Genomic DNA, 17,437 nt, shown 5'->3' with positions numbered 1-17,437 from the left:
AAGAAGAGTCTGATCCTGCTAGCCAGTTGGGCCTCTCGCTGGCTAATCACATTCACTTGAAAAGCTTTTGGAAAATAGATTCTCATGCTCCATTCCAAAAACTACTTGTTAATATCAATAGTGTCTACAGTGAGCTTGAGGTACAACAAAGTTGGGGAATTAAAACCTCAGCTATCTCAGTCTAAATACTTTAAGTTCATTTTCTCCTTGTTTCCTCCAAGGTAATTAGCAAAAGAATGGAAAGAGAACATAAAAGCATAGAAACAGACAAATTTTCTACACATACTCCTTATACTTCATTATTCTAAGTTATACACAATGTTCAACAGGAGTTTGAAGTTTATTTAGTAATATACATAAGTCATGGCTGACAACTGAGAAAATCCTATTCACATAAACCATCATAGATTAAAAATACATAGTATTTGTACTTCAATGCAATAGGGTCCCAGGATTCAAACAAGGAAGCTTGATTCCAGTGTTGGCATTATGTAGTTACGTACTCTGCTACAAAGAACTAGTGGAGGTAAACTTTGGCAGTAAAATTCTCAACAGTCAAATATTAATGCATTTCATATACATGGCTTTGCATCCGTAGAGGAAGATACAATTCCTTCAGCACATGTGCCAATTTCTGAGTCTTCCACTACAGAATCCTCAACAGTTTCTTCTTCAGAATCAAATTCCTGCTTCTCCAGTGATTCCAAGTTATCCAGAGGTTCACCATTCAGTCTCTTTTAAAGAATAAACCAATAATTTATTGTAAATATGTTAAAACCTAAGTTGATCAGCGTACTGATATAGCTGACCCATATAGCATACTGATATAGCTATGAGATTTTTTTCATCTTGCCCCTCAATAAATTCATTTATAAACAGTGTAATATCAAAGTCTCTACCATGCTAGATCATAGTCAGCAAAGTCAAAGTGTTTAATAATTTACCTTTTTTTTTAAAAGCACTGAAATTATTTCAGAGTATAAACAAGTACTTCCCCAATCAGCTGCAGGGACAACTAGGTGTTCTACATTTCCAATCAGCTGTGGACTAATACTTTTAAGGCAGTTAAGAGAGCTACCACAGTATCTCCAAATGAAAACTTCAAACATTAATTCTATCATGGATCTCAAATGTAAGGTCACAATTCAGTTACATGAAGTTTTGATTTGAAAAACTTTCTTCCTATCAGCAAGAAAAACTTTTTGCAAACATGAATAAATAAATCTTAAAACCTTTTTAAGGTCAAGTCTGATAAAGCAACACTTACCAGGCTAATTCTTACAAACATATTAGCTACTTACAAAATGTTTTAAAGTCAGATACAACCACAAAACTTATTTAGTGTACAAATTATCAATTTTATAAATGACAGTAATGTCAAGCTGGTATTAAAATTAAAACTACCTAAAAATGTGTCAACTATGAAATAATTTTCTATACATATTTTCCAGGGATAATTCCTTTTAGTAACTCTACCAAAAAAGATGGTCTTTTGCTTCATAATAATAATTAAGTTACTGAACTTTTACTCTGCAAGTACTCCTTGCAATTGTCCATCTATTATAACTCATTTAATTCTCATAACAAGTCTATAAGTTAAGCATCATTACTCTCATTTTATGGATGAGGAAGATGAAGCCCCGACCGGATAAACCCATTCTACCCAGCAAACATAATGGTGTTAGGAAGGAAGTTAAGTCTTAAATCCAGGAAATCTGATTCCAGAGCCCTAACACTTCAAAGTAATCACACTATACTACCTCAGCTTTATAGAAAAATACATAAATTTGAACCAGGTAACTATTAAATTACCTACCTCTAGTAGCTCTGCCATATACTGTACATGTTCTGCTACTTCTGCCAATTCTTTATTCTCCTTTTTCAGGCGGGCGATTTCATTGTCCTTTTGTTCAATTTCTTTATGAAGCTGTATTACATAAATAAAGTTCAGTATTCTATAGATTTGCTATGCTATAAATCAAATTACATGCCTCCAAGTATATAACATGGAGGACATGCAGCATAGAATTGACTCTCAACACAACAGGATTCATTTTGTATAATTGTCAAGAGCTGCCTTTTTATTTAAACTTTTCTTAAGCTAGTATTAAAGCTAGCTCATATTGCTCTAATAAAATATGCTAAGCAGCAAAACAATCCTGGAATTTTAAAAAATGGTACAAATTATACTCAATACATACTTTCTCATTTTCCTTAAGTGCTTCATACAGCGCCTTTCTCCGTTTTTCTGCCACTTCTTTCCAATATTGAGAGGATGGATTTTCTAAAATAATATTTTACATATAACTGTAAAAATCATTACTGTCAAAACCCAGTAATTTCTGTTTCAAAAAAATTTCCAATCTTAGTATCCCCATATTGTTTAGTAATACTCATTTTTAAAAGATTAAAGTTAAAAAATAAAATCAATATTATACTATTTTCCCCAACATTTCAAAGATTTCAATCCTTCAGAAGAATTACAACAAAAGTACAATACATATATATCTTCCATCTAGATTATTAAAGATTTTTGCAACACATTTGTTTTGTGAGGTCATGTCTTTTTATGTAACACTGACATTTTTACAAAGTCCAGATCAATTATTTTGTACACTGTCCTTAATAATTTTTTATTTCTGTCTCCATGATTAGATTCAAACTAAAGATTTTTGGCAGGAATACTATACGAGTATAGTATAAGAATACTATGTAAGTATGTATCCTCAGTGTATCATCAAGAAGCACATAGCCAATCTGTCATGATACTGGAGATGTTAAATTTGATCATTTGATTAAGACACTATCTATCAGATTTCTGCCTTGTAAAGATAACTTTTTCCCTTAGTAATTAACTAGTGATCTGTAGCGTAAAATACTTGAGACTGTGTCAATACCCTGTCCTCCAACAACTTTTTACCTAAGTTTAATTCCATTGATGATTGATGTTTCTGGCTTATATCTATTACTTGTATGGTGGATAGAAAACCGATTTTTTTCACTTATGTAATTCCTTCTACATGTAGTGGTTAGCATTATTCTGTAAATAAAAACTTTTCCTACCTACCCCAATTTAAAAGAAAATTTATCAGTATGGACTCATATGTCCTTTTTTATTCAACGTATTATAATCCATTCTTGTCGTTATTAATTTTGATGCTCAAATTTTCCCAACTGTAGTCTGTGAGAATCCTTCCAAGATGACATGTGTTCTTTCAACATGTCCACCTGTTTTTGAGTACTTCCTTATTTTCTGTCACAAAATAATCCATGATCACCTAAAGTTTCCCTGCCCCTGACCTGGAATCAGCAATTTCTCCAAGGAACTTTAGTGAAGAATAGTGTTTACAAACCAAGAACTGGATACATGGTGTGCTCCTTTCTACAGAGGTGTAGTTTGTTTCTACCTGTTTAGGGGCAGTGCTAGGAAATGTAATACTTCAACATGTTATTCATTTGCTCAATCCTAAAATATACACAACTTTTTTTTCAAAATTACACTAATACCACTGTCAACAAATATAATAAAGTTCAAACAACAAATGTAATAAAGTTTGGGATTTTCTTGCAGTTATTTTAATTTTTACCATATATCCCAGAGGGTTACATGGATAATGTTTTCCACCTGTGGTTATATTACCAATATGATATATAGTTATTTGTCTTGATATTTAACTTTGGCAGTTTATTTTAACCAATCCTTGATTTAATTTTTAACCTAATCAGATAAGAGTGTCACAAATCCTGCTCTTTAATCTACAATATTTTTAAAGAGCTTCTTTATTTCTATCCAGTCAACCTTTCCTAATTTTACCTAATAAAAATCCTACTGTCTACTTCTCTTCTTCCTGTCTTCAAGGCAATTCAAAATGAGTCCAAATGTTACCGCAACCTTCAGCAAGTCAATTAACTTCTCTAGGCCTCAATTTTATCATCAGTAATTAACATCCAATGACCTATAATTCATACAGAAATAATAATCTTCCATAATGCTTATAAAACATCAGTTGCTGCTTCTTCTGATGTATACTGCCATTCTATTAAAAACTAGTATTTATTACAGGCATAATTCTTCTCATTCATCTTTACTCTCTTCATCCATATTTTTATTGGTTTCCTTATGCCATACTCTCCCGGAATATTCAAATTCCTTTCATACCTCAAACTCATTATCTAAACATTTTTCTTCTAAAAAGCCTATTTCCAAGTCTTGTAAACCCTTACAAGGCAATCCAATTATCAGAGCTGTCATATTAATAACTATCCTTTCCCCCTACCCTTTTTTTTTCCTTCAGAGACCGGGTCTTGCCCTGTCTCCCAGGCTGGAGTGCAGTGGTGCTATCATAGCTCATTGCGGCCACAAACTCCAAGGCTCAAGTGATCCTCCTGACTCAGCTTCCTGAGTAGCTGGGAATACAGGCACAAGCCACCATGCTCAGCTAATTTTTTCATAGAGAGAGAGCCTCACTGTGTTGTCCAGGCTAGTCTCAAACTTCTAGGCTCAAGCCATCCTCCTGCCTCAACCTCCTAAATTACTGGGATTACAGGCGTGAGCCACTGCACTGGGCCTCCTTTTCCTAACATTTCATCCACACATGGAACTTGTCAAACAAGTGGTCACATACAAAAACATTTATAGTGCTGTTATACTATCCCCAGATTATGGTAATTGGCAGAATTCATAATAGTATTAACAAATTTTTCCTTATATCATAATTTAAAATGTTAAGACAAAAGTTATCTATTTTTTCATACCTTTAATCATAAGATCAAATGACTCCTGGGTGACTCCTCCAAGATTTTTATTTTCACTAGATTCTGGGACAATAACTCCAGGGCTGGAAGTTGTAGATGTTAACTGGTCATTCCGATGTTTCCTTTTGGACAACCCTGTGGACAGCTATGATGAAAACACTTATCAACTGTATTTACTTTGATTTAATTAACAAGAAATTAGGTGGTTTTTCATTTATGTATTAAAAAAAGAGAACGCATATCTATCTTTTTTTTACATCTCTGGATCTTTAAAAAAGTTATACAATTAAAAATTCTATGAAAATGTATAGTAACATTTAGGAATTTTATTTGCAACAGTTATTTTGGATTAGACTGGGGTCTAGAGCTTAGCTGAAATTATTATTTATATTTTAAATATTTATTTTTATTTTTATTTTAGACAGAGTTTCACTCTGTCACCCAAGCTGGAGTGCAGTGGTGTGACCTCAGCTCACTGCAACCTCCACCTCCCGGTTTAAGTGATTCTCCTGCCTCAAGCCTCCCGAGCAGCTGAGATTACAGGTGTGTGCCACCACGCGCCTGGCTAATTTTTTTGTACTTTTAGTAGAGATGGGGTTTCACCACATTGGCCAGGCTTGTCTCAAGCTCCTGACCTCAGGCGATCCACCCACCTCGGCCTCCCAAAGTGCTGGGATAACAGGCGTGAGCCACCACACCTGGCGAACTTCTTAAATTGAACAATTAAAACCAAAATCACTTATTTGGGAAATATACAATTGTTATTCCCAAATTATTTCCAAATTTCAACAATTTATGTGTTTCTGACCAAGAAAATAGTAGAAATGTTTTTAATGTAGACATTGTATCACCAGTACCCCATTTAGCCATATAGTGCATACCTCATTTTCTCTTCCAACAAGAGATCCAGATGCAGAAGGCTGAATCATCTTCAGAGTTCTTCTTGGGACAGAACTATTCTAAAAAGTCAACATAATTCATTATCTTGTTACTGAGTTGCAATATGGTTATTTAGTTACTGAGTTGCTATATGGTTAGTTACTGAGTTTCTGTATGGAGTGTTACTCTTAGTCCTTCTATAATTTAGTGGGGGAAAAAGAAACACTAACAACACAAACATTTGGTCTGCTATATAATTGTATAAGGTTACCTATGAACAAGACACTGGTTTAATCAACTGACAAACTTGCTATTTCCAAAAATTATAATAAAGTTTGAAGAATTCTTAAGAATGAATCATATTACCCAAACTAGACACAAACACACGTAACTTCTCTCATTTCAATGCATGGTCTTGCTATGGTCATTTTGTTAATCATATCTAGTTAAAACAAACGTAACAAAATTCCTCAGCTCCAATGAACAGTTTCAAACCATATATGACAAAATTCTAATACAAGAAGGCTATCTGTATTCTATCTGAAAAAATCTTCCACACAGAGACTAAAAACTTACAGGTACTCTTTTATAAAACCAAACATCATAACATTTATGGTATGAACTCACCGAACAGGTAAACTGGAAGAAAAGGTTAATCATTTACACTGCAAAATATTTCTTTCCCTAATCAAAAAGATTCATTTCAGGCCTCCTTAAATCATGAATATCCCCCAAACACTTATATGTACTCACCAGAAGAATGTAATTTTCCAGAACATACTTCACACAAAACAAAGTACATGTGTAATAGACATCCCCCCTCAACCATTACCTGATAGTAGAAGCAGTTCTGCTTCAAGCCCATTCATTAGAAGGTGGCTAAAATGTCAGTGCCTGAGGCATACTAAAATACTCTAAAATGCCCAAGCTATTGTTTTGGTGAAAATATTGCCTTCCTTGTAATATGTAAACAACTTCCTGTATATTTCATGATCTGAAAGTTCTCTCTTATTTTTGCAAAATATCATTAGTTATACTGACACCATGGGATAGCAAACAATGGTGAATACTCAAACAAGGTTAGCAAGAACATGATACCATACCAGCGTGAGAAAGTTACTGATTCCACACTGTATTTCACATGACAAGAGTTCACCTTTCCCACGGTAAAGTTTCTACTGCTGATTATTATCTCACCATTTAACTCAAGGACAAATGCCAGCTACTGTGAGAACAAATATTACACCAACATTTCAGATATAATTTAGATTATAGATTAGTCAACAGTCTCCAGACAAATAAAAGAAAATGTAACGTTGGAACCTTACTAACAAGAGGTGTTATTTAAGTGCTTTCTGTTAATAATGGTCAAAGAAGCCAGCTAAGTAACTGTCCCCAAAAATAAAAGACCATTTCCAAGATTTAACTTTTATTTACATAAGCTATATAGACTTTTGCCTAAAACAATGTAACATTACTATTATTATTTTCTGTATATAGAGTATGCATTGGAATAATCGACTCTTAAAGCCAGAAAGTTTCTTGTATATTAATGAGTCTTAACCTTTTTGGAAAACTATTTAATATTCTGTGAATCCTCTCCCCCAAAAAATTCACATAAAAGCACATTCACACAGAATTTTGCATGCAACTCACAAGGATCTAGTTCTAGTCCAGTTCTCTCAATTTCCAGATGAGTAAACTGAGGCTGAAATGCTAACTAACCCACCCAAGGTCTCAGTTTTGGAGGTATAACCAAAACCAAACAGAACCTAGTACCCTTTATATTCAAGATAGTTTTACTGTAGCTAGTAAACGCAAGACTTTCTTTAAAATGTAATCTGCTGGAAATATATAAATTATTTGGCTGTGATTTGCTTCAAATTAATCCACTGAAGGAAAAGTGGAGTAAATAAGGACATAGATGAAACCAGAGTGGCCATACAGCGGTAATTGCTGAAGCTGGGGAAGTAAATTATTAAAATACTTTTAAATATTTCAAAAATTTCATAACAAAAATGTTAAATAATCACACACAAAGCACAGTGGGAAGATGCCATCATCCTAAATGGAAGCTAATGGAATCAAATTCACAAATTGTCAATACGAATATAATGTCAATTGACATTATTATTCAAGAAAAATAATGTAGGAATCCTAAGAAAAGCAAGGCAAACAAAAAACCCATCAAAAGGTACTTGCTTATACTTATCAATGGCTTTTAGGAACTCAATTTAATTTACTTAATATTAAAAAAATTTTTTTTAGGTACAGGGTCTTACTCTGTCACCCAGGCTGGAGGGCAGTGAAGCAATCATAACTCACTGAAGCCCAAACTCCTAGGCTCAAGCAATTCCTCCCACACCTCAGCCTCCCAGTAGCTGGGATTACCAGTGGGTGCCACCACACCCAGCTAATTATGGTTTTTTAGAAACAGGGTCTCCCTTTGTTGCCCAGGCTGTTCTCAAACTCCAGAGCTCAATCAATCCTCCTACTTCAGCCTCCCAAGTAGCTGGGATCACAGGCATGAGCCACCATGGGTACCTGGCTCTTTATTTAATTTAAACCCACAAATTGATAGTTTTCCTGAAAATGTGGTTCAATTCTCAAGGTATTCATATAATTTAAGTTGTGTGGAAGGACCTAGCTAAATTGTAAATTCACTTAGAACCATAAATATGAATCTAGTCAAAAGTATAAACTCAAAACTAAACAAACTCTGTCCTGTTGTCCTAAGAATAAATACTTGGAATAAGATTTCCAGTGAAAGTATTATATAGGGATTGAAAAAGTATCTCAAATCAAATAGGTTAGATGGTAATGAATATGGTATACTCTAGAAAAATGTGTAATATAATGCAAAACATGTCTGTGGTCAAAGACCCTTAATTCTGAAGATATACACAACGGATTTTAATAACATCATTTCATGAAATGTAAGAGTAGAAACAAAGCAGTAATAATCTTATACATAGAAAATCCTAAAGATACTTCTGGAATCTTCACAGAGAAAATACAAAAAGAAAAGAAAATCCTGAAGAATCTACTAAAAAACAATTAGAACTATTAAGTTCAGCAGGGTTTCAGGACACAAAATCAAGACACAAAAGTCAATTATTTTCCTATACAGTAGCAATGACCAAATGAGAATGAAATTAAGGAAACAATTCCATTCACAATAACCTCAAAAAGAATACTTAGGAAAAACAACATAAATAGTGTAAAATTCATGCTCTGAAAACTACAAAATACCGTTGAAAGACCAAAATAAGAGACAACCCATATTCTTGGGTCAGACTTAATATTCAACCGTAATTAGTTTTTTAAAAATGTTCTCTATTGTTACTCATCCTCTGACTAACTCAAGGCTTACAGAAATTATAGCCAGGCTAAATTTGGCTAAATTATGTCAAAATACTTTTAGCCCCATGCTTTCTACAAAAAAAAATTAAAGTTATTCAACCACATACCTTTATATTCTCTTTGATTTCTTCTTGTTTCTGCTTCATACTGGGATTCATTATGTAGATGGTGAAGCACAGAAGACTAGTAATTAAAAAACAATATGGTTTGCACCCCTGAAGGTGGAGTCTAGGTTTAAAATACTTACAATCATAAAAATTATACTATTGTACAGTAGAACTATTATTTTTTCTCTCTTAATCCAAACTCAGCCCTGTCAATGACTAAGGTGACTAAAGTTAATGACTCTTGATATCTATATTTTACATATATACACACATAATAATTATGGCTGAAAAAACGAAATTAATGTATTTTAAACCAATTTCTAAAACTGGTTTAAAATTTCTAAACATATTGTCCTGGATTAAACAGTCACCAGAAAAAGCAAAATAAACAGATACTAGGGTATGCCCAGGTCCATCCTAAAGAGCAGCATCTTAACTTTCCTGATTCAAAGACAGATTTTAGGTATAATAAACTGGGCTCTGACAATAACTTAATACGGACTTAATATCTGGTCAAATGAGATCATGCATTTACATTTGTAGGAAATGTTTAACCAGTAACATGAACTGAAGGACTAACAAGCAAGAAAGAGGGAAAAGGTAGAAAGGGATCTATGTAATGTGGTTAACTAGACCACTGGGCCAAACTCAGCATCTGAACTGCTCCTCCACTGCCCACTGCCCACTACCCACTGGCCCCTGCCGTGTCTGCGCCTGTGCCTCGTCGATAGATGTCCCTAATTTTTGTGGCCATGCCTTTACTCAGTGCAGTGGCTTTTCTAACATCAATACATTTTACCTTGTGACCTGGCGCGCGCCCACACATGTGCAAACAAAAAAGCTTAGGAAAGGCCGGCCGTGGTGGCTCACATCTGTAATCCCAGCACTTTGGGAGGCCGAAGTAGGTGGATCACCTGCATGATCACCAAAGTGCTGGGAGGTCGAGGCAAGCGGATCACCTGAGGTCAGGAGTTCGAAACCAGCCTGGCCAATATGGTGAAACTCCGTCTCTACCAAAAATACAAAAATTAGCCGGACGTGGTGGTGCTCGTCTGTAGTCTCAGCTACTCGGGAGGCTGAGGCCTCCAGGAATATCGCTTGAACCCGACAGGTGGAGGTGGCAGTGAGCCGAGATCCTGCCACTGCACTCCAGCCTGGGCAACAGAGCGAGACTCGGTCTCAAAAAAAAAAAAAAAAAAAAAAAAGCTTAGAAAACAAAACAATCTAATTTGTGCGGGCATCCTGTTATTTTCTACTCTATTTCATGTTAAGAAAATGGTGTTTGGGCCCCATTAAACAGACCCCAGGCAATGTTCTTCAAATTGCGGGTCGCGGGCCGTGATCTCGAAATTATTTAGTGAGTCATGAGCAACACTGCTTAGAAAAATGCAATTGAACAGAATGGAATTGAAGAGACGAGAAACATTGCTTCCATCAACGTCTCATTTGGTTAGATAGCTGTGTCCTAGGTTGCGATGTAAAACGTACCTTAGTGTGAAAAAAGCTGAAAGCCACTTAGCATTCTAATCCTTCACAAGTTTCCCGCGCCTGTCAGCGACACTGCAACCCTTACTTGCTTGTTATTCTCCAGTTCCTTTAATAGCTGGATTAAAAACCCTGGCATAGGACAGGGTCCATGCGAAACCCGTATCAACAACGCCAGTATCCGTTTAATGGGAGACGCAGAATTCAGCCACCTCTTTCCATGAGCCAAATTTGCAGATCCCTCAGATCAGGACCAGTCACTTAACTGCCAAGAGGATGGATGCTTCGCCTCATCCCCACAGCTAGGCAAGCCCAGGCTGAGTCCCTCACCCGCGTTGCACTCCCCAAGCCCGGACCCAGCCAACTTGTCCCTGAGGCCCAGCTCCAGGCTAGGGGGCGGGCAATGTGGCCCCGCGCGTCCGAGCCTACCAACCGCGGCGCGCGCCTCGGAACTGCGCCAGCCAGCCAATAGGAAGCGCGGAAGTGAGAGCGCGCCAAAACCGACCCAGCCAATGGGGCAGTCCCTCGACTCACCTCCCAACCCCGCCCCGGCTCCCGCGACCGTTCAACAACCCCTTCGCCCTTACCCCGGCCGCGGCCCCGCAGCCGTCAAAGTAGGACGCGGCTTCAGAGGTTGGCCGGAGCGAAAGCGAGTCGTCTAGAGGCTGTGCGCCTTGCGCCCCTGCGGACCCACTTCCTGCCGCCTCTTGCACACTTACTGGGTGGAGACGCTCAATCCTCGTAGCGAACGCAGGTAGCTATGGCTGCAGCACCTCGCAAAAGGCCACAGCTCACCTACGCTGATCCCCACGGTCGCTGCAGTGACCGGCGCGCTCTGCAGTAAAGCCCTACTAACTCCGCTCGCCCACTCCGAACAACCACGTGACCAACTGACGCAGACGATGGGCGGGGCCCCTGGAATCCCGCGAATCGCCTCTTCCCTCGGCCCCGCCCCTTCCTGCGCCTGCGCGGTCAACGGTAGCGAGCACTTGAGGACCGTGGGGGTTTTCTGCGGGCTGGATGGCCTGTGCCCTTTGACCCTCCCCTCCGACCCTGCGCTTGGAACTTCCTTAAAATGCAAAGCTTTAGCCGTTTACGAAACGGAGAAAGATTTGCCTCCATTAGTCATTAGCACCGGAAGAACAAAATATTATATGTGCATATATATTAATATGTAGTACACGACATATATTTGTGTAAAGCTCTGGCTCCACGGACTCGTAGTTGTTTTAGGGGATTTTATATTTTGGCTTTTTGTGTTTTGACTATGTGGTGCAGTAGGAATTGTTCAGGAGACAACCGATTATCAGTTAATCCTGCAGCTATTCATTGAGCGCCTTATACGTGCCAATTACTACTGTTCTAGGCACTGAAATTACAACTGCTGTTGCAATTTGAAGGAGCAGAAACACCTTGGTAGTAATTACGTCTAGCCTTTTCTTTCTTTCTTTCTTTTTTTAATTGAAACGGAGTCTCGCTCTGTCACCCAGGCTGGAGTGCAGTGACGCGATCTCGGCTCACTGCAAGCTCCGCCTCCCGGGTTCAAGCGAGTCTCCTGCCTCAGCCTCCCGAGTAGCTGGGACTACAGAAAAAGGGAGAAGCCTGTCTCAAAAAAAAAATTAATTTTAAAATATTGTAAAAACAAAAAGCAGAAGGAAGGCGTTATCGAGTACAAATAAGGGACATACTACCAAATGCAATGTATGGATCTCGTCTGAACTAAACACTGTATTTAAAAAAATACCCAAGGGAAATTTGAACACTGAATATTTTGGGATGGTAAGATATGAGTTGTTTAAGGTTACCTGATTAGCAATGGGTTAAAAAAAGAGATTAGTTGTAATGACAATATTGTGGGTTTTATTGTAATAGCTTCTACCTATAAATGGTAATTACAGATGAAATTTTATACCATATATTTTCTTTGAAATAATTATTGAGAGAAGCAAGGGAAAAGGTATAAATCAAGCTTTCTCAGTATGGGCACTATTGACATTTTAGACTGGGCAAACTGTTCGTTGTGGGGGGCTGTCCTGGGCATTGTATGCTGTTTAGCAGCATCCCTGGCCTCTACCCTCTAGCTACCAGGAGTACATCCCAATTGTGAAGACCAAAAATGTCTGCAGACCTTGTCAGATAACCTTCCGCAGGGCAAAATCATCCCCAGTTGAGAACCACTGGTATGAATAAAACAGTATTGGCCTTGTGTTGATAACTGCTGAGGCTAGTATGGATGAGTACATGAAGATTTTTTATTCACTCCCTCTACTTTTATATATGTTTGGAATTTTCAATAATCATTTTTTTTTTTTTGAGACGGAGTCTTGCGCTGTCGCCCGGGCTGGAGTGCAATGGTGCAACCTCGGCTCACTGCAACCTCTGCCCCCTGGGTTCAAGCAATTCTCCTGCCTCAGCCTCCCAAGTAACTGGGATTACAGGTGCCCACCACCACACCCAGCTAATTTTTTGTAATTTTAGTAGAGACAGGGTTTCACTATGTTGGCCAGGCTGGTCTTGAACTCCTGATCTCATGATCCGCCCACCTTGGCCTCCCAAAGTGCTGGGATTACAGGGGTGAACCACCGCACCTGGCCAATAATAAAATTTTTTAAATATTAATTTAAAAAGGATTAAATGATGGGATAAGGAGGTAGAAATACTGGAAAATGTTTAGCCATAAAAACTTTAGCAACCACTGGGCGCCATGGTTCATGCCTGTAATCCGAGCACTTTGGGAGGCTGAGGCCGGCGGATCACCCTGAGGTCAGGAGTTCAAGACCAACCTGGCCAACATGGTGAAACCCTGTCTCTACTAAAAATACAAAAATTATCCAGGCATGGTGGCATGCATCTGTAATCCCAGCTACTCAGGAGGCAGAGGCAGGAGAATAGCTTGAACCCAGGTGGTGGAGGTTGCAGTAAGCCAAGATCACACTACTGCAATCTAGCCCGGGTGACAGAGTGAGACTCTATCTCAAAAACAAAACAAAACAAAACTTCAGCAACCACAAATATTTGCACCAATATTTTTTATTTTTATTTTACTTCAGATTGATTAATAATTACATTGCACCAATTTATTTTTTGACAAACCATTTCTTTGATGAGTATAAGCACAGCTAAGAGAAGTGAAATGATGAAACACATTACTAATGAAGGTTTTGGGACTTGAGACTCAGATGATGGTAAGAATAATATACTCAGGATCGGCCGGGTGCGGTGGCTCATGCCTGTATTCCCAGCACTTGGGGAGGCCGAGGCGGGTGGATCACGAGGTCAGGAGATGGAGACCATCCTGGCTAACATGGTGAAACCCCATCTCTACTAAAAATACAAAAAAAATTAGCCGGGCATGGTGGCAGGTGCCTGTAGTCCCAGCTACTCGGGAAGCTGAGGCAGGAGAATGGCGTGAACCCGGGAGGCAGAGCTTGCAGTGAGTGGAGATCGCGCCACTGCACTCCAGCCTGGGCGACAGAGCGAGACTACGTCTCAAACAAAAAGAAAAAAAAAAGAATAATATACTCAGGATCTTCAGGGGATTATTTTAGTGCAGAATTATTTAAAGGATTGAAGATGGTCTAGAAGGTGGCCCCTGGGCATTAAATATGTTTTGTTTCACATACGCAATGGTGGCCTACACATTGTGTTGAAATGGAAATTGTCTGTATTTTAAAAATCGGATGACTTCCATAAGCAAAGACAAATGATAAAGTAAGAGAAAATATAGGGAATTTCTTTTACAAATAAAAGACTACATTCCCTAATTTTTAAAGAGCTATAAAACGTTGAGAGGGAGAAGCCAACAGCCCAATAGATAAATGGGCAAAAGACAGGAATGGACAGTTCACAGAAAACAATAGAGAAATGGTCCTTAAACATACAAAACCATGCTCAACTTTACTGAGAATAAGAGACATGCAAATTAAAACTCTGAAAAACTATTTCAACTATCAGACTAGCAGCTATAGAAAAGCTTGACAACATACTTACAGTAGATAGAATTCTAAAATGCCACCCATTATCTCTGACCTCTGATTATGCCTATGATTAGGTTATTCAATAAGGCAAAGGTGGTGTGATTTTATAATTGTAATTAAGGCCCCAAATTGGTATACTTTAAATTATCGAAAGTGAGATTATCCTGTTGGCCTTGATTTAATCATTAGGATGTCCTTCAACAGAGGGCTTAGACTTTTTTTGATGTATCTCTTACTGGCCTTGAAGAAGCAAGCGGCCATGAGTGTTATGTCTCCAAAGAAATGAATTCTCCCAACAATTGGAAGGAGTTTAGAAGCAGATCCTTCTCCAATGAAGCCTCTAGATGACAATGTACTGGCCAGCACTTTGTTTACAGCCCTGTAAGACCCTGAGCTCAGGGCCCAACTGAACTTTGTTTAGATTCCTGTGGCGCAGAAAGTATGAGATAATACATGTTTTGTTTTAAGCCACTAAGATTGTGGAAATTTCTACAGAGCAACAGAAAACTAATAAAATACTCTACTGATGAGGCTGGGAGAAAACAAGCACTCATATACATGGCTAATGGGAGTGTCAAATGTTAAAAGTCCTATAAAAGGGAATCTGTCTGTATCTGACAAGGCATTTCTTTTTTTTTCTTTTTTTGAGATGGAGTTTTGCTCTTATTGCCCAGGCTGGAATGCAATGGCATGATCTCGGCTCACTGCAACCTCTGCCTCCCGGGTTCAAGAGATTCTCCTGCCTTGGCCTCCCGAGTAGCTGGAATTACAGGTGCCTGCCACCACACCCAGCTAATTTTTTGTATTTTTAGTAGAGATGGGTTTTCACCATGTTGGCCAGGCTGGTCTCGAACTCCTGACCTCAAGTGATTCGCCCGCCTCAGCCTCCCAAAGTGCTGGGATTACAGGCATGAGCTACCACGCCAGACCCTGACAAGGCATTTCTACAATGACATGCACATTGACTTTGGATGTAGCAAATCCACTTCTAGGAATTTACTCTAGACTTTCTCACTGTAGCATTATTTATAATACCTAAATATTGGAAATAACCTAATCGCACATCTACAGGTAATGAGTTGAATAAATTATGGTATATCTGCACAAGGTAGTACTCTAGAGTCATGAAAAAAATTTAAGATCTCTGAGATGAACAAATTTCTGGGATACATCCTTAAATGAAAAAAGCAGAGTGCCCAGCACTTTGGGAGGCCGAGGCCGGCATATCACCAGGTCAGGAGATCGAGACCACCCTGGCTAACACAGTGAAACCGTCTGTACAAAAATACAAAAAACAAAATTAGCCAATTAGCCAGGCATGGTAGCAGGCATCTTTAGTCCCAGCTACCACTGCACTCCAGTGTGGGCGATAGAGCGAGACTCCGTCTCACTAAAAAAAAAAAAAAAAAGCAGAGTGGAAGAGTATACATACTATTCTGCTGCTTCTTCTTTTTTTTTTTTTTTTTTTTTTTTTTTATTTGAGATGGAGTCTCACTCTGTCGCCCAGGCTGGAATGCAGTGGCGCCATCTCAGCTCACAGCAAACTCCACCTCCTGGGTTCATGCGATTCTCCTGCCTCAGCCTCCTGAGTAGCTGGGACTACAGGCGCCTGCCACCACGCCCGGCTAATTTTTTGTATTTTTAGTAGAGATGGAGTTCCACCGTGTTAGCCAGGATGGTCTCGATCTCCTGACCTCGTGATCCGCCCACCTTGGCCTCCCAAAGTGCTGGGATTACAGGCGTGTGCCACCGCACCTGGCCTCTACTTCTTATATAAGAAAGAAATAAGACACCAAGCTCAGTGGCTCACATCTGTAATCTCAGCAATTTGGGAGGCCAAGGCAGAAGTATCACTTGAGGCCAGGAGTTTGAGACCAGTCTGGGCAACATAGGAAGACCCTGTCTCTACAAAATAATAATAATAATAAAGTAAATAAGTAAGTAAAATTAGCCAAGTGCAGTGGCATGTGCCTGTAGTCCCAGCTACTCAGGAGGCTGAGGCAGGAGGATCACTTGAGCCTAAAAGTCTGAGGTTACGGTGAGCTATGATATGATTGTGCCAATGCACCCCAGTCTGCATGGCACAGAGAGACCCTATTTCTAAAAAAAAGTTTTTAAATGAAGGAAAGAAAGAAAGAAGAATATGTATATGTATTTGCTTATTTAAAAAAAAAAAAAAAAAAAAGGCCAGGTGCAGTGGCTCACGCCTGTAGTCCCAGCACTTTGGGAGGCCGAAGCTGGCGGATCACCTGAGGTCTGGAGTTCGAGACCAGCCTGGCCAACATGGTGAAACCCCACCTCTACTAAAAATTTTTAAACAATTCGTTGGGCGTGGTGGTGGGCACCTGTAATCCCAGCTACTTGGGAGGCTGAGGCAGGAGAATCTCTTGAACCCGGGGGGTGGAGGTTGCAGTGAGCTGAGATTGCACCATTGCACTCCAGCCTGGGCAGCAAGAGCAAAACTCTGTCTCAAAAAAAAAAAAAAAAAAAATGCCGGGCACTGTGGCTCATGCCTGTAATCCCAGCACTTTGGGAGGCTGAGGTGGGCAGATCACTTGAGGTCAGGAGTTTGATACCAGGCTGGTGAACATGGCGAAAAACCGTCTCTACTAAAAATACAAAAATTAGCCGGGCATGGTGGTGGATGCCTGTAATCCCAGCTACTTGGGAGGCTGAGGCAGAAGAATCGCTTGAACCCAGGAAGCAGAGGTTGCAGTGAGCCAATATTGTGCCATTGCACTCCAGCCTGGGTGACAGAGTGAGACTCCGTCTTGGAAAACAAAAACCAAAAAACACACAGCCGGGCATGGTGGCTTATGCCTGTAATCCCAACACTTTGGGAGGCCGATGTGGGCAGATCACTTGAGGTCA

At 39.1% G+C, this 17,437-nt stretch overlaps 1 protein-coding gene across 5 annotated transcripts; it reads right to left on the bottom strand.

The window, feature by feature from the left end:
* Window positions 1-321: 321 nt before the first annotated feature.
* Window positions 322-11,546, bottom strand: GMNN (geminin DNA replication inhibitor). 5 transcript variants are annotated; one of them, XM_002816488.4, is made up of 7 exons: window positions 11,309-11,546; window positions 9,105-9,180; window positions 5,637-5,714; window positions 4,756-4,900; window positions 2,202-2,284; window positions 1,817-1,927; window positions 322-734 (listed from the first exon to the last, which is right to left on the bottom strand). In XM_002816488.4, exons 2-7 carry the CDS (start codon window positions 9,153-9,155, stop codon window positions 573-575), a joined length of 630 nt encoding a protein of 209 aa, XP_002816534.1. In that variant the 5' UTR covers window positions 9,156-9,180; window positions 11,309-11,546; the 3' UTR covers window positions 322-572. The 5 variants fall into 5 exon arrangements, with proteins under 5 accessions (XP_002816534.1, XP_002816536.1, XP_009239755.1 ...); XM_002816490.5 differs by having other exon boundaries at window positions 11,177-11,500; XM_009241480.4 differs by lacking the exon at window positions 11,309-11,546 and adding an exon at window positions 10,593-11,072.
* Between the last annotated feature and the right edge of the window lie 5,891 nt (window positions 11,547-17,437).

This window comes from Pongo abelii, chromosome 5 (assembly GCF_028885655.2).
Source record: "Pongo abelii isolate AG06213 chromosome 5, NHGRI_mPonAbe1-v2.0_pri, whole genome shotgun sequence".
Lineage (NCBI taxonomy): Eukaryota > Metazoa > Chordata > Mammalia > Primates > Hominidae > Pongo > Pongo abelii.
The sequence above is the reverse complement of the archived record's forward strand: the minus strand, read 5'-3'. Positions and strand labels throughout refer to the sequence as shown.